Source organism: Pogonomyrmex barbatus, unplaced genomic scaffold (assembly GCF_055798465.1).
Source record: "Pogonomyrmex barbatus isolate J1 unplaced genomic scaffold, ASM5579846v1 scaffold3, whole genome shotgun sequence".
In the NCBI taxonomy this organism is placed as follows: Eukaryota; Metazoa; Arthropoda; class Insecta; order Hymenoptera; family Formicidae; genus Pogonomyrmex; species Pogonomyrmex barbatus.
In genome coordinates, this window is record NW_028297127.1 from 20,725,735 (window position 1) to 20,745,558 (window position 19,824).

Genomic DNA, 19,824 nt, shown 5'->3' on the forward strand with positions numbered 1-19,824 from the left:
CCGCCTGCCCTCTTGTCCGTTCTGATGCACCTATTCGGCGCGATCCGGCGACCACGGCGAGCGCGCGCGCGCGCGCGCGCGCGCGTACCCGGCATGCTTCGAGTTTTCGAGCTCCGACTTCCGACTGGTTCCGACGTAGGCCGCTTCTTCGACCATTCCCGAATTGCCCGAGTTTATCCTATTCTTCTACTTGCTATTCAGCTATTGTTGGGAATATCCGGATTTCCCGTTTCTTTTCGATCTTTGATCTTTCCGAGACTTTTCCGGTCTTGGGCCGTACATTTTTTTTTTAACCTACCTGAAACCCGCGGATTTTTTTGCAACTAAAATGCTGAAATTTAGAATTTTAGCAGGTGATATATTTCGCTCATTCATTTCCTTTCCGTCTATTCGTTACTTCGGTCGTCTTTATTTTTATTTCAAAATATTCTCATTGATTCTCGCCTGTGTCTATTTTCGAAGTGATAAACAATCATAGCTTTATATCAATGCGATGAATGAATCAACATCTCAATATCGGATTGAAACAAATTCACGTGTTCAGTTAAATTACATTATCATTTAGTTGCGGCTTGGTATCTACAGTATGATGTTTTACTTTTATGTTTAAGGATTGGATAGATTTCTTTCTAAATCTAATTTATATAGCTTTGTCTTCTTTTTATGCTTACTTATCTATTTTATTTTGAATGCAGGAAAGATGCTAGTGTAACTGTTCAGTGTGTACATCACTATACCAGGCATAAACATAAATCTAAAAGGAATACATCTATATCTTTTTTTTTTTTCGTTACCCAAGATCCTTGCAGTGATCTCTTTTGAGAGTTTCCTGCGAGTCATCAAAACATAAATTCTTTTTTGGAGTAAGTAATGTGTACATATTATGCATAAAGTTATGATTTTTTAGTTTTCATATAATAATATATTTTATTATATATAGAATATTTTGTCTTGATAAATAATGGCTGAAGAGGAGTCTGAAGAAAAGGAATACCGTTGGGAAACTGGTTATGAAAAGACATGGTATGGTTTTTTAAATTATATTAATCATCTATTATTTGATATCTAGATAAATAATTTTATATCTTATATTGAGATTCAATTATATGACAATAATAATTATATATTTGTACAAAATTTATAGGGAAGCGATCAAAGAAGATGATCACGGCTTGTTGGAAGCTTCTGTTGCAGATATTATTCATAATGCTAAGAGAAAACGTCAGTTGGAAAGAAAACAAGGTGCTAGACTAGGAATGATGAGGCATCTCTATATTATCTTGGATGCTTCTGAATCAATGTTGAATCAAGATTTGAAGCCAACTCGGTTTCTATGTTCACTAAAGGTATGAACAAAATACATTGTATTGAGTGTCTTTTTATAAAAATATGTGTTAACAAGTATATATATTTGAGAAATATTTGTTCAAAGCTTCTAGAAGATTTTATCGAAGAGTTTTTCTATCAAAATCCTATAAGTCAATTAGGTATAATTATAACTAGAAATAAAAGAGCTGAGAAAATTAGTGATTTGACTGGTAATTCAAAGAAACACATTAAGGTAATCATATTTGGTTTTTCTTTGAAACATTTTTCTTTATCTACATTGTAATCTTATCCTTTGTATCTACAGGAATTGCAAACGTTGCAACAAACTATGGTGGGTGGTGAACCTTCCTTGCAAAATTCTTTGGAATTAGCTACAAAGTTATTAAAATTATTACCATCTCACGCAAGTAAAGAAATATTGGTAATTATAGGAGCTTTGACTACATGTGATCCTGGCGATATCAACGAAACGATACGAGTATGCTTTGCTATCTGTCACATATATATGATAGCATTCGTTTTAAAAACTTCTTGACATTAAGTTGCTTATTTATTTTTTGCAGAATATGAAACTGGATAGTATTAGATGTAGTGTGATAGGATTAGCCGCTGAACTATATATCTGTAAACGAATGGCAAATACCACCGGTGGCGAACATAGCGTTGCACTTGATGATAAGCATTACAAAGAGCAGTTAAATGCGCACATCGATCCTCCACCTGCTGCAAAACGATTAGATGCAGCGTTAGTGAAAATGGGTTTTCCTCATCATGCTTTACACTCTAGTGCGCCAGATACATCTATAACTGTGTGTATGTGGTAAGTTGCACAAATCAAAATGAAATATGCTTGTTGAATGAGATTTTATTAATATTTCGATAATTTCGCTATATATGCTATGTATTATGTATATTGATTATTTTTTTCCTCTTTTTATATATATATATATATATATATATATATATATACAGCCATGCACAAAATTCCGAAGAATCAATTAAACTTATGACTACTGGCTATCTTTGTCCCCAATGCCTCAGTAAACATTGCGAACTTCCTGTGGAGTGTAGAGCTTGTGGTCTTACTTTAGTATCTGCTCCGCATTTAGCACGATCATACCATTATCTATTTCCTGTTGATCCTTTTAAAGAAGTTGCACTTGAGAGCAATTTCTCTTTCTGCTTTGGTTGTCAAAAAGCATTTGTTCAAAAGGATAAAAAGGTAATATTTATCAAATATTTTTTAAATTTGTTGAGATATTTCTAGACGATTAAAAAATGTCAATTTTGAATTATGGAAGAAATCAACATAAGTTAATATTATAAAATATCATGTATATCTCTTTTTAGGTATATATTTGTGGAAAGTGTAATCAAACGTTTTGTTTAGACTGTGAAATATTTATTCATGAGATATTACACACATGCCCTGGTTGTGCGGTAAATCCGGAATCATATAAAAAGTCTGCAGATAAATCTTAAAATAATGTTTAATATTAATTCTGCCATCAGCACTGCCAAAGAGCAATAAAAATTAACATTTTATACACATATATAGTAATTGATATAATAATAATTTTATCGTTTGCATATTAAAATAAGTAATTTAATTATGCTTGCAAGTTGTACTACTTATTATAGATTTATAAATGTACAATTTTGCAACCCGTCTTATTATGCTGTTACGCAACATTTTTTTACTATCATTTTAAAACAAATTTTATATTAAGATGGAATTTTTTAAGCGATGTGTCAAAGATTTATATTTTTTTAGCATAAGACAATAATTTCAATAATTTTGTAACTGATTTCAAAAAATTTTATCTTTTGCAGAAGATTTTCTGCCTCCTGCAGTTTGTTGCAATTTTTATGAATAATGCAAACAGTTATAATTTTATATTTAGTATTTGCATACTAATTATTACAACATGTTAAAACTGAAATTACAGAGTTGAAACGTTCAAGATAAAAAACTATTATCGTTTATATCAATCTATTGAACGTATAAACTATAATGTTGTAATATTGATACATATAAACTGACAACTGATAAAAAAATTATTTAGATACATATTTATATAAACATTTACAACAAATAAGATATATGTATATACTTGTATATAACTTGTATTAAAAATATTAAGAATATTTTTTGTAAATAGAAAAATATTTCTTTTGCACACAGATTATTTACACTTTAAACATATCATAGTGGTCTATTAGTGCACATGACGTGTGATAAAGATAAAAAGGATCACTAATATTTTGATAAATACAAATGAAGAAGAATGTATATTTTGTACAAAAATAATAAAAAAATATCTTTTCAAGAAAAATATTTTTGCTTGTATAACATAAACACAGAAATATGTATATGTATATGACATGGAGAATGCGAATGGCTGAGTGTTTGACACGTGATTGGGAATTTGAAACAACAAGTACACCGCAGCAGTACGACAAGTATTGCGCTCCTAACGCAGCGCAAATGTCCTACTTTAATAGTAATAGTGGGGGAACATTGAAGCTTATTGTTACCTAGACAGGTGGAAAGTGGGCATCGTTAAATTACAGTACGTTATTAATTTGCGGTCGTCCGCTGAAGCGACCGGTTCTCCTCGAGTACAATTGATACTCCAGCGATATAATTCAAATTATTTTTCATGCGTTAATCCAATTTAGTGTCGTGTTAGTGTTTCTATTTTATACGTATTTTTAAACAAAGGTAAGCTTATTTAGTTAATTATACTACGTAGTTACGTTGTAATTATGTATAAATATTTACTTAATATCAGAGCAACTTTTGTTTGTTTTGTAAATCATTTGTTATATTTGTACATGTGAAAATGTCGTGGAAATTCTTTGAAAACAATGCTTGAATATAAATATTGTCACATGTCCTTTGCATGAATGTTCTTGACATACATGTATATATAATACGTATATGATATGTATTCATGAAACGTTTAGTTGAAAAAATTACAAAATCCAACATTGCTATTTATATCCGTACAATATATTGCCGTTGCAGACTTCTTTTCGATAAGATCTCCTATAAATTTATAATCTAAATATATTTTAATAATCGTGTTCAAAAAATATCTAAAGATTAATTGTGTTATCTATAATATTTTTTCTTTTTCTGTAATTTAAATACAAAAGAATAATATACATTTTTTATACTTTTCGACAAAACAAATTATAGTTATAATACTTATCAGTAAATGTTATCACTATTGTATGTATAGTAAAAATATATATAGCTAAACTATAATATGTCGTGTATTAGGGTTTAGTCTTACATAAGACTAAATGCCACGGTCATTTGTTATTTTAAATCAAAATAACTTAAAATAATATTTTATATTTGTAATCTATCCAGATAATATTAAATTATTATTAATAATAAAATTTAATGTTTCTACGATATTAGATAAAAAAAATGACAATACATTCTTTACTTTTTTAATATTACTTGATCAATAGGCACTTCAATTCAGTACATGAAAGTATATTGAATCATTTGATTAAAATTGTTAATTGATACAGAAAATGTCTATTGGATAATTTTTTTTATTATACGAAATTTTGCTTTCTACATTAAGATTTTTCAGAAACTAATATAAAAATAATAATTATAATTCAGATAATAAATCAATGTTGGTAGATAACATGTGGACATTTTTATGTTATTTCTTTTTTCAGATTAAAAGAAAAACGATATAATATTTAATATATTAATGTATTTAATTAATTTGCAGTGTGTGTGTGTGTGTGTGTGTGTGTGTGTGTGTGTGTGTGTGTGTGTGTGTGTGTGTGTGTGTGTGTGTGTGTGTGTGTGTGTGTGTGTGTGTGTGTGTGTGTGTGTGTGTGTGTGTGTGTGTGTGTGTGTAGATAAGAAATATATTATTGATAAAATCGAGCAATTTGACGTTATGGCGTGGATTTTCCATTACAAATCATAGTTAAATACACATTGTATACATAGAATACATTGAAAGAGTTTGCGATTAGTTACGATTTTATTCTTGTTGGATATATGATCGTGTGAATTTGTGCGAGGAATGCAATTATTATCAATAGTTATTGTCGGTTTATTGACAACGTTAAATAAAATGACTCAAGGTCTATCCAACTGGTAATGAGGAAACTACATAAACTCGACGTAATGGCTTCCGTAGAGAATGTTCGTTGAATATTATGAGCCCGTAAATCAAGTACATTGTCGATGATGATACACGATGATTATTTCTGTTCAAAAAGTATAACAGAATCAAAGATTTTGACGAGAAATCGCGATAATTATACTTTTTTGATCGAAATTCTCTATCTCATATTGTACCATATATTGCAAATAAACAAAATAAATATCGAGGAAAGAAAATATGTTGGGAAATTATTCCAAATGTTTGTTTCTGTCACTAAGTATTTCATACAATCGGTAAAATTAATAAAGTATAAATTTTGTGAAAGAACCACGAGATAGAAGAATAAAAACAACTTGATCATTTTCTGTCATTAATCAGTCAATCGTGACGGGTTAATTTCTTTTTAATAAAATAGATTTTCCTTTTTCTTTGACATTTGCCTGAAAATATACATCGTAAGTGTAGTTTATGCATAATTTATGTTTACCGCAAAGTCAGGTAATGACGGATGATGACAGGGCATCTCTTCTAAATGTAATCTAATTCGCTTTCATCGATAGAGTAATGTGATACCTGATGTGAAGTCAAGTGTAAGAGACAGATAATAAATATTTGCTCTCTTGATTTAAACGATTTGATTCAAGGCGAGTGTGTTTTATAAACAGGAGAAACGGGAGTAAAAGCAAAAACCTTGTATGCTGTTTGATTTTATTTTGTGATAATCGAACGTTCAGGGTTTAATAATAAACGTATAGGTATTATAATCGAATACCTCACGTGCCATTTCGAATTATCATTCGATCTAAGCTTGACTTTGTAATTTCTTTATGATGACACATCTTCATAATAAAAAGATATTGCCGTTTAAAGAAATGGAATAATAACAATTGTTATTATCCTTTTTTTTTTTTTTTTTTTTTTTACGTTTACCTTTATATTATTTGTTTTGCACGTTCAATTGTAACTGACGTATCTTACAACGTAAAATTAAAAACATTTATTCTTAATAAACTTGCTACAACCTTGTACAAATTTTTACAATCCAAATATCTGAGCACGATACTTGATAATGATTAATACTACGTACAATGACTGAGACTACATTTTATAGCACTCGTGCATAAGCTATGAAAAGATAAGATTCTTTTTACACACACCACACACACACACACACACACACACACACACACACACACACACACACACACACACACATTCATTCACACGCGCGCACAAATTGTTGTGGGATTGTATTCTGTTTGTTGAAAGCGCATGATAAATTAGACTATACAAGAAAAAAATAAACTTCCGTCATTTAAATCAAATTCCTAGATTACACATGTATTTGTTAATGACTTCCCGTGCAATCAGATAGTACGTTGATTAATCTTCGGTCTTGCCGTTCTATATTTACGTTCTATATATACGCTGCATGCTATAAGTCCTTGTGTGCTTCTACGTATAATATTAAACTTGGTTAATATTTTCCGTACAAAGTCTCAAGTAAGAATCGAATGGAATGAACGTACTGGCGAATAAGTGAACGGAGAGAAAGTGGCATCAAGGTCGAACGTTGTACTTTATAACAGTAATATCCAATCGGACAGAACTTATGCAGCTTTGCCATTTTCATATTGAAAGATTGAGATCTCTTAAGTTCACTTTTATCAAATCTACTTGACGTTCACCACTTAAATTTTTACAATTAAATCATAGAATAGACTATAAAAAGTACACTTTGCCATTTAAAAATGATTAACTATATATAACGTTCTTATTTAATTTGTCTGATTTGTCTTTCTCAATGTCTGTATCGAAATAAAAGTATGATTAATCTACGTTGGATAAAAAAAAAAATATGCTACCACATGTGAATGGTGTCTAACTAAAAAAGAATGAAATATTGAAATTTATGTAGCTTCGAGAGCATTAAGAGGAATCGCTGGAAGAGGAGGCTTGGATCGGGATGACCAGCCGTTTTTGGAAAACGTTGTCGCGGCGGCGTTGTTTAGAAGAGAATGAAGAGACGAAAGTTGAGCAATTGGCACGGGTCCTTGGTTTATTCGACTTGACCGCGCTTGGCGTGGGCGCGACTCTCGGTTTAGGCGTCTACGTCCTTGCTGGAAGCGTGGCCAAAGAAACGGCCGGTCCGGCCGTTACTATTTCTTTCTTTATAGCCGCCGTCGCGTCCGCTTTCGCGGGTAAAATGTTCTTGCAATTGTCAAATACTTAAACAGAAAGCGTATCTTTATCAAAACATTAAGTCAAGTAAAGTCTTAATTTCACCTCTGATGTTTACCAGAGTCGAGGTGCTGGTCGTCTTAAATGATAAAAAAATTTGAATTGCCCGCGAGAAGGTAACGTGATAAATATGCGCGTCGTGTGTTTAACGTATTTGTATTTTTTTTTTTTTTAATTTGTATATTCGGCATACTTTGCCACTCGTGTTTTTGCTCTTGTGTATCAGGCATGTGCTACGCGGAATTTGCATCAAGAGTGCCGAAAGCTGGATCAGCGTATGTTTACAGTTACGTGACAGTGGGCGAGTTCATCGCTTTCGTGATAGGATGGAATTTAATTTTGGAGTACGTAATTGGTAAGGACATAAGGACGCGAAAAAACGAAATGAATACAAATGAATACAAATGAGAAGCACCTTTGGAGGAGGATTACAATCATTGGAAAATGATATCTTACAGGTACAGCGAGCGTCGCCCGAGGACTCAGCAGCTACATCGACGCATTGATAGGAAACGTCATGGCTGACTTCTTGCGCTCCGTTATGCCCATAAATATCCCTTTCTTATCGGAATATCCTGACTTTTTCGCCTTTGCGATGGTCATGTTGTTAGTAGTACTCCTATGCGTGGGAGTGAGGGAATCGTCCATCTTAAACAATATATTTACCATTATAAATTTGATAACTATCACGATCGTCATTGTCGCAGGTTCGATAAAAGGTAAGCCCTGGTGAGATCCAAGTCGGATCAAGTATACGTTTATCTACAATCTTGCTTAAAATCTCTCAAGTCCAAGGTACAAGGTATCGTATAAACAATAATCCTGCTTGCAGCGGATCCGTCAAACTGGTCGATCGCTCCCGAAGACATTCCGAATTCCGTGAAACACGGAGGAGCGGGTGGATTCATGCCGTTCGGTGTCAGCGGAGTGATGATGGGAGCGGCCAAATGTTTCTACGGATTCGTGGGATTTGACGCAGTCGCTACCACCGGCGAGGAAGCCAGGAATCCCCAACGTCACATCCCTCTAGCGATCGTGCTATCTCTCCTTATTATATTCATAGCATACTTTGGCGTCTCGACAGTCCTAACGATGTTACTGCCTTACTACGCTCAGGTACGAGCCGATTATTAGAATTGGGCGACGCTCTCGTCTCGGACATCGTATCGACATTTGGATTTTTTCAATTGACAATTTTTTAGAATGCGGACGCGCCGTTTCCGCACGCGTTCGACAAGGTCGGATGGCTCGTTATTAAATGGATCGTCAACGTAGGCGCGGTGTTCGCGCTCTGCACCAGTCTCTTGGGCGCTATGTTTCCCTTACCGCGTGTATTATACGCCATGGCCAGCGACGGGGTGATATTCAAGATTCTTTCCAAAGTGCATCCCAAGACCATGACGCCTATACACGGCACGGTGCTCTCTGGTTTACTTATTGGTTCGTAAGCATCCGTCATCTGTCATAATAAATTTATTAAAATGCGTTATGAAATGCGCAACTTGAATAAGACTCGTGCTATAAATGCATATCCTCCAAATTATCTCGATGAAATTTTCCTTGTTCTAGGTCTTATGACACTCATCTTCAATCTGCATCAGTTGATCGACATGATGTCTATCGGGACTCTACTTGCGTACACGATAGTAGCAATATGCGTCTTGATATTGAGGTAATAACTCGCTTCGATTAGAAACGTAAACATTTCGTGGAAGAATAGAAATTAAAAAAGTTATCTAGTACATGTGTATAAATGCATTTCCATTACAGATATCAAAAAGAAGAAAATTCTAGCGATACTCCTACGGTACTACCAGCGAATGATTACGAATTTACGCCTGTAAACATATTTAAGGAATTATTTAATTTGCAGAATCAAAAGGAACCAACGGAGCTTTCTACTAGAATTGCAAACATTGGCACTGTCTTACTCTGTGAGTTTATATATGTAAATTAATGTTATATTAAGTAATATTATATTCGTCATAAATATCAAATTTATCACTAAGAGCTTTCTGATTGTTTGTCCAATTGTTTCAGGTATTATTATATGCATCATCACTTTTCTGATAAGTAACATGAGCGCGTACTTGCTCGCAGGAAATATCGTGATATCTGTGATACTAATTGTACTCGTAATTGTTCTATTTTTAAATTTAGCAGCGATCGGTAGACAACCGGTACAGAAAGTTGAATTGTCTTTCAAGGTAAGAAAATGCGCACGTTTTTGCGCCGAGAGTACACGTTTTTTGTTATATTATGGCATAACATTGTGATATAATGTCTGACGGCAATTTAATATATTTCTGATTTCTGCAATGTATAGGTACCTCTCGTTCCGCTTATTCCATGTCTCAGTATTTTTATAAATATATATTTAATGTTCCAACTAGACGTTTTTACGTGGATCAGATTTGCCACTTGGCTGCTAATCGGTAAGTCTTATCATATTATTTAAAAGTAAAATGAAAGTATGCCCGAGTTAAAATCGGAACTTTAAAGGTTTCTTTAGATCAGATATTATTGCAATTATTTTTATATATATATATATATAATATATATATATATATATAGGACTCTGCATTTATGGCTTTTATGGAATTACTCATAGCGAACAAGGGGAAAGAGATAAGGCGAAAAACAAAAAGTTGCAACAAAAATACATAGAGAAGTTTAGAGTAATTACGTCATTTTGATAAAAATCTCTTTTTTATGAAACAAAGAGAAAAATTCTTCGGAAAACAATTTGTTTTAATATTTGTTTTAATATTTGTTTTATATTTGTAACACAAGAGTAGTAAGAATGATTGAAGAAGATGATAAAGGACTATTTATTCAGCACAACTGACTGATGCCCATGAAATAATGTTGTGCCTGTTAAGTATTTAACAAGTACTTTTCGATTACCAATTTTTTTAATGATACAACATGCACACACATATGTTTATATACATAACTTTATTATCACATCGATATAATATGGGCAATCACATATACAGTTTTTCATTTTATTAGCTACTCTTGTATGATTTCTGAATCAATTTTTTTTTATCAAGTGTGTAATTGAATATTATATCTTTTTTTATAAATTTTCGATTATATTTCGATTATATCGTACAAATGTACCAATAATGACAATGATGATCATAATATAGCGATATCGATGATGATGATGATGATGATGATGATAATAATAATAATAATAATAATAATAATAATGATAATAGCAGATTATATGATAAATGAAAGCACATTTTATTGTGATATTATTATTTATAAAGTAAAAATAGTTTATGCTCTTTCTATTAAGATAGTCAACAAAATACTCAAAAATACATAATGATGTTAATACGATAATATTGGTAATGTATACAATTGATTGAGTCTTCTAATACAATCTTATCTTACTAAAATGTTTTAGCATGTACTTTTAATAATTAAGCTACATTCAATAAAAAATAAAATTAATAATTATTATCTTAAAGAGATTTTATCGGTAAGTAACATTGAGAGTATTTTGGTCATAATACAATGAAATTTATATAAGCTTTTTTATGAGAATTACCTAAGTAGCTCTCAAGTTATTATCTAATGAATATTTTTATGTTCATTGGAATGTTTACATAATCACAGAATAATAATTGTAATTTTATTTGTATATAAATATTTTGTGTTATTTCGCTAGTCATAGAATTTATTGTATTTTATTCATTTGTTTATCTGTCACGTATTCTAAATGTACTAGAAAAATAACAAAATGTTTTCTTAATGATATTGTTATTTTATTATGTAAATATATTTTGATGGAAATTGTAATTCCAAAAGTAATTTAAATAGTATATGTGTATGTATTATGTATGTATTTGTGTACATTTTATTTTATGAACTATCTCAATTTTAATTTACTCAACTTTTTTAATAGCCTCATTATATTCAGGAAGAAATTTCCAATGTGCGATAGCATTGATTAATTCATCCTACATATTTTACGGTTATTGACTACAAATTAGCGATAGTATTAGCATACATACTTGTATTTATACATACATAATAATATACTTTACAAGGCAATCACAAAATTGTTTTATATTACCATTTTAATGTGATTGAAATAAAGATTATTTTGTTTTATTTATAAGTCCTCCAAGACTTATATTTTGCCAGTTTGCCTGTTAAGAAAAAAACAAAATTTTATTTTTCAAATTTCATAGAATCAACAGATATAGATTACAACAAAATATCGAAAGAACAAGAGTATTTCGCATTTTTGCTAGATTATATAATTACTAAATATATAATTACGTTCAAATTATATCTACTTTAAAAATAAGTGATATCAATATTTTTTATAATATTAAAAAAGTATTTATTTATCTATGTTTAATTTTATTTAAAATTATTAGAAAAAGAGGTTCCATTTTTTACGATTTTGTTTCGATGTCACATGATCACGCGAATCGTGTATTCTCCGTGTTTTAAATAAATTCTAATTCTTATTGAAATTTGTCGAAACGTTTCGTTACTTACCCCTATACCGGTTACCCATCCTGTTCCAGCTGGATTTTCACAAGTAACACCGATTCTTCTACAAATAATACCGGCTCCCGAAATTGCCCAAACTTGTCCTTGCTCCCTCGAAACAGATACATGTCGAAATCCTTGCTTAGCGTTTACTACTGACATATCTACGAATGTTGAAACAAAACATGTGATTTAATTTCAAATATTGAATCGTGATAAACTTACGACAAAGAAATTAATAAATTTATTTAAGAACTATTTAAGAATTTATGACATTTATGTGATACCTATATGAATAGGATCGTTTGGCATAGCAGGTAATGTCTGCCAATGAGTTCCTTCGGGAAAAACATTGGATTGTACTTCTCGACGCACTGACAATCGACCCATTGTATCTAAGGCCCATACCACATCGTGCCCTACCGAAATTTGTTTCAACTGAGCACTTGAAGGTGGTTCGACATTTTGCCATTGTATACCTGTATTTGTACAAAATCATTTATCATTTATTTTAAGTTTTTATCAAATATGTTAAACTATTAGATAAGAGATCATATGCTACTATGTATGTTTTTCGTGATAACAATTTGTAAGTTTCACACCAGTTGGTTTTGTAGCACTAATGCCTAGTCTCCAACAGGACGAGCCATTCTTTCCAACAGCCCAAACTTGTCCACACGGACCACACGATATACTAATTAGGGGCTGATCACTCGGTATATGCTCCCACGATACTCCCTATTTGATCCGTAAGATTAATTATTTATTATATATTACAAAAAATTATTTATTATATGTTATACAAAAGTACAAATACAAAAAATACAAATATCGTTACAACACACATGCGTGCGTATACACATAATAATTCATCAAAAACGCATGTATTCATACATATTTTAATTACTTAAAATCTGACATGTACGCGTGCGCGCGCGCGCGCGCGCGCGTGTGTGTGTGTGTGTGTGTGTGTGTGTGTGTCATACATTATATTATATACAAGAAAATATATAAGTATAAAAATAGTCGTACCATTGGACAAGATTCTGAAACACCTCGTCTGAATAAAGCCTCACCATTTGCAGCAACTGCCCAAACGTGAATAGGACTATCTGTGCCAGGTTCTCCAGTTGCCTGTGATAATTATAAATAAAAAAAATGTTGTGTCAAAGTGTTGAAAGATAAAAAAACAATGATAAAAAAAACATACATATAAAGAGACATGAACGAGTTTGGTATTTCCCAATTCTTGCCAAGGTCCACTAGTTGTTAGTTGACATCGTCTAAACCATCGCCTTCTTCGAACATAATCGGTAAATTGTTTCTTGCCGTGATATTGCGACGGGAAATCAGTAGCGTATTGCCATCCATCTCTATCAACACCACCGGGTGTGTGAAAATCGACGATCCAATCTGACACCTTTGAAAAATCAGTATTTGTATTTTAATTCATAAAATACAACAAACGTATTGTAATAACAAATATTGCCTATTAGTAATAGTTTACTAAAATCACGTAAACAGCTAGTTTCGAATCATTTTCAAGAAGAGCATCTTTTTTACTTACCCAATGCCAATGCATAGACAATAATTTTGTATGCTCTCGCGTACATTTATGTCGTCCAGTTGCGTCGCTCCACATGTAACGATCCGTTGGAAGTCCATGCGCGGTATATCCAGTTACGGGATTCCAACGTTGATTTTCATACACATAATAATTTTGCGTATCCATCATCGTATTTATTCCAGTATTACTAGTTCCCAGGCCTATGTAATTTCTTTTACATTAACAATTTGTGCCAAATTAAAAATATATTAATTCGGTATAAATGCTTTTTTCTCCTTTTCTCTATGTAGTGCAAAATATCTACTATATATTTCATTTCATTTCATATAAAATTCAATATTATATACCTTTGAGAAATGCACCTCCCCAACCACCTGTATATACCCAAGCGGTATTATTGTAGCCGATACCCCAAGTGACACCTACAGAACATGTCTCAACTTTCTTTAAATGCCCACCAATTTGTCTCCAAAACATTGTGCTAGGTTCAACAATTATCTGTATAAAAAAATAAAATATTTTCATTAAATGCAAAAGTAATATGCAAAGATATCACATATAAAGACAAGCAATCACTATGACAAAACATTTTACTCACGGAAGTAGATTTATATGTAATATTACACAAAGTCAACAATCCCTTGATACGTAAATGCGTAATAGTGGTCGGAGATAATCGGTGACTATAAAAAGTATATTCGTTATCGTTAATACGAATTCTGTAACCGCATTCTTCGCAAACAATATATAATGTGAAATCACAGCCTGCTTTCAATGGACTACCTCCATTTCTTTCCTCATCTCCCCATTGACCATTCTGATATGTATTCCGTACAATAATATTTTCTTTGAGTCTTGGATTAAAATGCAAAGCGACGTCATGACTGTCTGTCACAGTTTTTTGTTTCACGAATGTCGTAGTATAACAGACGAGATTAAAAGACAATCTGGAATGAAAAATTACAATTAATGCAGTCTGCACGAATCTTTCCGCAATGTGAATAAAAGATATACAGCTGTTAGATTTGTCTAATTCACCTGTCAGCGTCATCGTGAACGCATACTGTAATTTTTAAAGTACTACCGTATCCGAAACCATTTTGTAATATGCTTTCAAACGGTAGATCTTTACCAGCAACATCGATTTCTTGTACGTATCCGTCTTCGGATAATTGGCATTCCTACTCGCAACAAAACTGGAGTAACAAAGGTTTCTTTGCGATTAATATAGATATAAAATATCATGTCTGCCTTACCTCTGCAATCGCAGGATCAAATACATAAACATCACCTAACGCAGTTGTGGTCCAAATGGAGTTCGGACCAGGTCTACCATATACATTATTTATCTGGCAAGATACTGAAAAAGAATAAAATAAAAATAAATTTTTCTTCACGATCGTGATGTGTATTTGCTATACAGCTTACATGTCTGTCCTCACCTGAAGTTAAATGCGCCAACCAGTCTTCCATTTCCGTATCACTTGCGAATTGTAATCTAATTACTTTTGTACGATTTAATTTAGGAGTATGTATCGCTATTCTTGGATTACCTGGCTCACTACAGCAAACAACACATGTGATCTCCGAGACAGGAAATTGTATCTGCAATATTATTATTTTTCGCTATGTAACGTCTAGAACTATACGTTATAAAAATATTTTCGAATTATATTGGAATATAACGTACTATGCTTGTTATACCGTCTGAATTTAATATTATTAAGGTTCCGGAATCTAACGATCCAATATCACTACTTATCCATTCTAATTCAATCTTACAATCTTCATACAAGCTGCCATTTTTAATTTTACATTTAGCATCGCCGTTCTTTACCCAAGATGATCTGTAACAAACCGTTAAATAAGAAATGATTCATAAAGCTGTATATTTTTACCGATATCTATTACTCACTTTTCAATTGCTTTCTCATATGTTATTGAAGAATCAAATGGCATTTTCTTTAATCTCGCTTTTAATTCATCTAAGATGTTTATTCTCCATAATTCTCCTAATTCCCCTTGTGTTGCACCGTTGCCATCGGTAATCCTATCCAATTAAAAATAATACGAATGCAGTTTCGGCACAATTTAAAAATTTCAATATTAATTATATTGATGGAAATAATTAAGATGAGATTATACAGCATATAAATAAAATTCAACATTCTACCATTTTGGCGGATTTGTTGGATCAACAAAACATGCCCCAGCTTCTACTTTGTACCACATCACATCGCACTCAGCCCAATATATTATCCCCGCGCTTTCATCTTCGCCGTATACTCCAGAGTCTCCAGTCAAATCTGGATCAAATACACTTCCATCTGTTTCTGGATGTGCTTCAACGCCTACCATGGAACCGACGGAATGAACAGGACTCCAAGCAGCAGGATTAATCTATACAATCGGAATGGACAATTTATCGTAGTCTGTCTGTCTCTCTCTTTCGTTTTTTTTTTTATGTATTTAAGTAATATTTTATTTACGTTAATCAATATATTTTATAATCTCAATTCCGAAAATATTTTTTAACCTTGACAGTACTGCCCATCCCTTTTCCCGAGACGACGATCGATTCACCACTTTTCGCTAAAGATTCGTTAGATATGGTTATACTTGCAACACTCGCTTCGTTCAGATCGCTCGTGTCCATAGAATTTGCAGATCTGTCAGAAGGAAGAAAAATTTATTTTACTATCATTTTTATAAACATAAATCATTATTCTATTACTCGTTTTTTACTTCTTTTTCTCTTCATTTAGGTATATATCTTGGAAAGATGTTTGTTGAATATTCTTTGCGGATACGCCGTCACCAGTGCGTTGCCACAATTTCAGAGATGTGGGTGTTGGTGCCGAACGCGATTGCTCTTCCCATTCTCTGATTAACATAGTACCTTCACCAGTGCTGTGAGGGCGAGTCTACAAAAATGTACACAAAATTCAATTAAATATCAAAAAAAATCAAATTTTATCACTTAATTGCATGGGTAAGAATATTGATTCGAGCATCGAATGATAAAAAGCATTAATATTCCTACCAATGAACTCCAACTCTGATGACGTTGTTGTTGTGGAGTGCCGCATGTACTATGCCTGTTGCTGGATGACAAACTAGCATTGCTACTTGCTCTACTCAATTGTAGCGGCGCGTTTATTAATTTCCATCGTTTCCCAGTTAATTCGGAACGTGTGATACCAGTACGATAATACAAGCACCGATCGTCACAACCAATAGCCCATACCTGTGTATCACATCAATATCACATCAATATCAAATTAGCAATAAAAAAATTCGATACATAATTTTATATTTTTATTTTGTATACAAATTACAAATCAACTTGATTACTTGGTCATTTGGAGCAACGGATACAAGTGCCATTTTGCTCAACATTTCAACCCAACCGGTTCCAGTAGCCAATTGTTCACAAACACCGCTTATTTCGCCTTGAATGCCCTTTCGAAACCACACTCCACCATCATGTGTTACAGCCCATACAGCATCAGTACCGACGCTAACTTGTATCAATCTCAAATCTTTTTGCGGTGGTTCCACCTCTGACCAATCTTCACCTTTAATAAGTATGTATATATATTGTCTTAATATTCGTTATCAAATAAACTAGGACTAGAATATCTCTTGTAGATATTTATTTTATTTACCCATTGGATTGTCTCTTGTTACGCCCGTACGAACTAATGCTTTGCCTACCATAAGCACAGCCCAAACAAGACCAGTCGCCCCGACACTAATTTGACATACTTCATAGCCATTTCCCAACTTAATGGAGCTCCATCTTTGTCCTTCGGGACAGGTTGTACTTGTTCCAACGCGGAACATGACCTAAATAATTTCAAGACAATAATCTAACTTTCCAAATATTCAAAATAATTAGATTATGGATGTATGCTTTCTGAAAAAACTGTAATAGAAATTATACCCTTCCATGAGCTGTTACCGCCCAGACTACTAAACCACCAGAAGTACTTCCAGGCATTTGATTTCCACCCACAGCTACATCAATAAAGGGTTCCTGTAAAGAGAATGTGCGTATATGTTCATGTACATATGTGTATTTATATTACATGATTGCATTACTAACATTACAAAAATAAATAAAACATGGCAATATTTAATTACCTTGGTTGGATCTTTGTGTAGAGGTGCGATAGCGCACCATGAATTCATAGCACTGTATCTTCGATAACGCACCCATTTGCGTCTTCTTACGCAAGACTTCCACTGCTTCTTTGTGGTATACGTAGCTGGAAAATCAATTGCGTATGTCCATCCCTATTAAAATATCATTCTCTGTGATCATAAGATTCTCTTTGGGCGTGGGCACAACTGATAACAAATCTATACATAAACAAAATCTTATGAAGAATATAATACACACATGGAAAGCGCAAAAAATATATTTAACATATAATTTTATAAAGAGACAAATAAACATAACATTGAAAAAAAAATAAGCTTTTTCGCAATTTTTGAAATCTTGAAATTGTATCTTGAAATTGCAATTTTGCTTATATAAATAATGATTCAAAGCTATCTCTTTGTTCTTTTGAAAGCAACATGTGTGTACTCATATAGTAATTATATATATATCCACTTTATGCGTATTAAACATGTCAGATTTTAAAATAAAATAGAAGTATGATATGAGCGGTATATACGACAGATTTTTATAAGAATTGAGAAAACTCCATTTACATCATGATCTAGTGGTTGACCATCTAATGTAGTTTCTATTTGCCAATCACCTTCCCATTGCCACGCCATCGATGGCAACTTTACTTTATCTCTACTACGATCGACTGTACCATCTTGATTGGAAAAATTATATCTATCGGTTGGAAGTAATCTTCCGGAAAATCCCTCCAAAGGCAACCATCGCTAGAATTTATTATTAATAATTTTTATCGATTTATTAATTATTTAATTAATTATTATTAATAATTTTGTACTTTTTATTCTTTTTTACTTGCAACAAAGTATCATTATTCAAGAAGAGATACGTACCTCATTTTCATATATTTCCTCCTTAATCCTAATCGGTACATCTAGGCCGTGAACATGAACATAAACTTGTCGATCGCCACCAATGGCCCACATAAAATGTGGTACAGCTGACAATTGTTTAAATTCAAGTCCAAGGTACATAAATTCACGCCACATATTCCCGGACGTTGACAATCCAAACACACGTCCTTCATTATTAATGGCATATAAATACGAGCTTGGCATTTTAAATTCGACGCAGCTTCACATACATTTAACGTTATCTGTGTAAACAAAAATTTTGCTCCGTTTTTTCAACACGACTTCACTTTTTGTCTTGGCACAACACATTAACGCATTGCATGTAACGTGCTTGCCGAATTGATTTTGCAAAATACACATACACTGATCCTCTCTTCTTCGTAATCGTCGCTTCATAAAATATTCACATTTGTTCACACCATCAGAATTATATTGGAAAGGAGCATGGCTTATACAGCCCGCGTATATATCTCGACATTTAAGACTAGCTATTTCTTTAGAAATTATCGTAATCTCTCGTTTATTACACCACTTTCAAATTTTCACCTTCCATTGCATATTGTATATCCTAATGTTTTTGTTAATAAATCCTAGCGAGGATATCTCTTTACTAACTCTTTACTAACAACGAGAATGAAGCTTTTCGATTTGGCATCCGTAAGTACTCATTTTTTGTACATACATTGTTAGATAAGCGTGGATAAACGTCAAACGCAACGTTAAATGTCAAAAGAGAATTAAACCGGGACTAAGTTACGTTGAGTAGAGAAGAAGCTGAATATATAGATCTCTCTTTGGCACTCTGTGACACTTGCTACTGGAGCACGGTACAGTCGGTGTTGATCGGTATTTTTTAAACTGGATTAATGCACTCATTGCACTTAAAATGAAATATATATATATATATTTGAAGTTTGACAAAAGCGAGATATAAGTGCGATCCAGTGGAGGAATAGAAAATCTCAT

The 19,824-nt window shown here is 32.6% G+C and overlaps 3 protein-coding genes across 7 annotated transcripts; 2 read left to right on the forward strand and 1 right to left on the reverse strand.

Annotated features, from left to right (window-relative positions):
• The first annotated feature begins 7 nt into the window (after positions 1-7).
• On the forward strand, positions 8-3,665 carry Ssl1 (general transcription factor IIH subunit 2 Ssl1). 3 transcript variants are annotated; one of them, XM_011635033.3, is made up of 9 exons: positions 8-353; positions 696-863; positions 941-1,023; positions 1,145-1,346; positions 1,433-1,561; positions 1,634-1,807; positions 1,893-2,149; positions 2,302-2,551; positions 2,680-3,665. In XM_011635033.3, the coding sequence occupies exons 3-9, from the start codon at positions 962-964 to the stop codon at positions 2,809-2,811; spliced, it is 1,206 nt and encodes a 401-aa protein (XP_011633335.1). In that variant the 5' UTR covers positions 8-353; positions 696-863; positions 941-961; the 3' UTR covers positions 2,812-3,665. The 3 variants fall into 3 exon arrangements, with proteins under 3 accessions (XP_011633335.1, XP_011633336.1, XP_025073468.1); XM_011635034.3 differs by having other exon boundaries at positions 8-135; XM_025217683.2 differs by having other exon boundaries at positions 8-863.
• A 149-nt stretch (positions 3,666-3,814) lies between these two features.
• Positions 3,815-11,490, forward strand: slif (cationic amino acid transporter slimfast). The gene is made up of 11 exons (XM_089078945.1): positions 3,815-4,054; positions 7,396-7,678; positions 7,945-8,073; positions 8,177-8,437; positions 8,551-8,834; positions 8,921-9,158; positions 9,288-9,390; positions 9,489-9,652; positions 9,759-9,925; positions 10,045-10,153; positions 10,293-11,490. Exons 2-11 carry the CDS (start codon positions 7,444-7,446, stop codon positions 10,412-10,414), a joined length of 1,812 nt encoding a protein of 603 aa, XP_088935071.1. The 5' UTR covers positions 3,815-4,054; positions 7,396-7,443; the 3' UTR covers positions 10,415-11,490.
• Positions 11,491-11,733: 243 nt separating this feature from the next.
• On the reverse strand, positions 11,734-19,769 carry Pex23 (tectonin beta-propeller repeat-containing peroxin 23). Of its 3 annotated transcripts, XM_011635022.3 has the most exons (25): positions 19,221-19,769; positions 18,838-19,100; positions 18,529-18,711; positions 17,953-18,105; positions 17,753-17,845; positions 17,475-17,655; positions 17,161-17,384; positions 16,850-17,053; positions 16,552-16,730; positions 16,343-16,475; positions 15,980-16,206; positions 15,722-15,856; positions 15,497-15,653; positions 15,249-15,411; positions 15,063-15,166; positions 14,845-14,987; positions 14,405-14,753; positions 14,154-14,304; positions 13,807-14,006; positions 13,450-13,659; positions 13,272-13,373; positions 12,842-12,977; positions 12,527-12,718; positions 12,246-12,403; positions 11,734-11,887 (listed from the first exon to the last, which is right to left on the reverse strand). In XM_011635022.3, exons 2-25 carry the CDS (start codon positions 19,060-19,062, stop codon positions 11,837-11,839), a joined length of 4,053 nt encoding a protein of 1,350 aa, XP_011633324.2. In that variant the 5' UTR covers positions 19,063-19,100; positions 19,221-19,769; the 3' UTR covers positions 11,734-11,836. The 3 variants fall into 3 exon arrangements, with proteins under 3 accessions (XP_011633324.2, XP_088935044.1, XP_011633326.2); XM_089078918.1 differs by having other exon boundaries at positions 18,838-19,768; XM_011635024.2 differs by lacking the exons at positions 18,838-19,100; positions 19,221-19,769 and having other exon boundaries at positions 17,953-18,171; positions 18,529-18,668.
• Between the last annotated feature and the right edge of the window lie 55 nt (positions 19,770-19,824).

Bases quoted from the DNA above. Each gene is read 5' to 3' on its own strand.
- Ssl1 (XM_025217683.2), top strand. From the start codon at position 962: ATGGCTGAAGAGGAGTCTGAAGAAAAGGAATACCGTTGGGAAACTGGT. The intron at 1,024-1,144 runs GTATGGTTTTTT...CAAAATTTATAG, and splicing joins ACTGGTTATGAAAAGACATG to GGAAGCGATCAAAGAAGATG. The intron at 2,552-2,679 runs GTAATATTTATC...ATCTCTTTTTAG, and splicing joins TTGTTCAAAAGGATAAAAAG to GTATATATTTGTGGAAAGTG.
- slif (XM_089078945.1), top strand. From the start codon at position 7,444: ATGACCAGCCGTTTTTGGAAAACGTTGTCGCGGCGGCGTTGTTTAGAA. The intron at 7,679-7,944 runs GTAAAATGTTCT...CTTGTGTATCAG, and splicing joins CGTCGCGTCCGCTTTCGCGG to GCATGTGCTACGCGGAATTT. The intron at 10,154-10,292 runs GTAAGTCTTATC...ATATATATATAG, and splicing joins TGCCACTTGGCTGCTAATCG to GACTCTGCATTTATGGCTTT.
- Pex23 (XM_011635022.3), bottom strand. From the start codon at position 19,062: ATGCCAAGCTCGTATTTATATGCCATTAATAATGAAGGACGTGTGTTT. The intron at 18,712-18,837 runs GTACGTATCTCT...AATAAATTCTAG, and splicing joins AGGAAATATATGAAAATGAG to CGATGGTTGCCTTTGGAGGG. The intron at 12,404-12,526 runs GTATCACATAAA...CAACATTCGTAG, and splicing joins AAACGATCCTATTCATATAG to ATATGTCAGTAGTAAACGCT.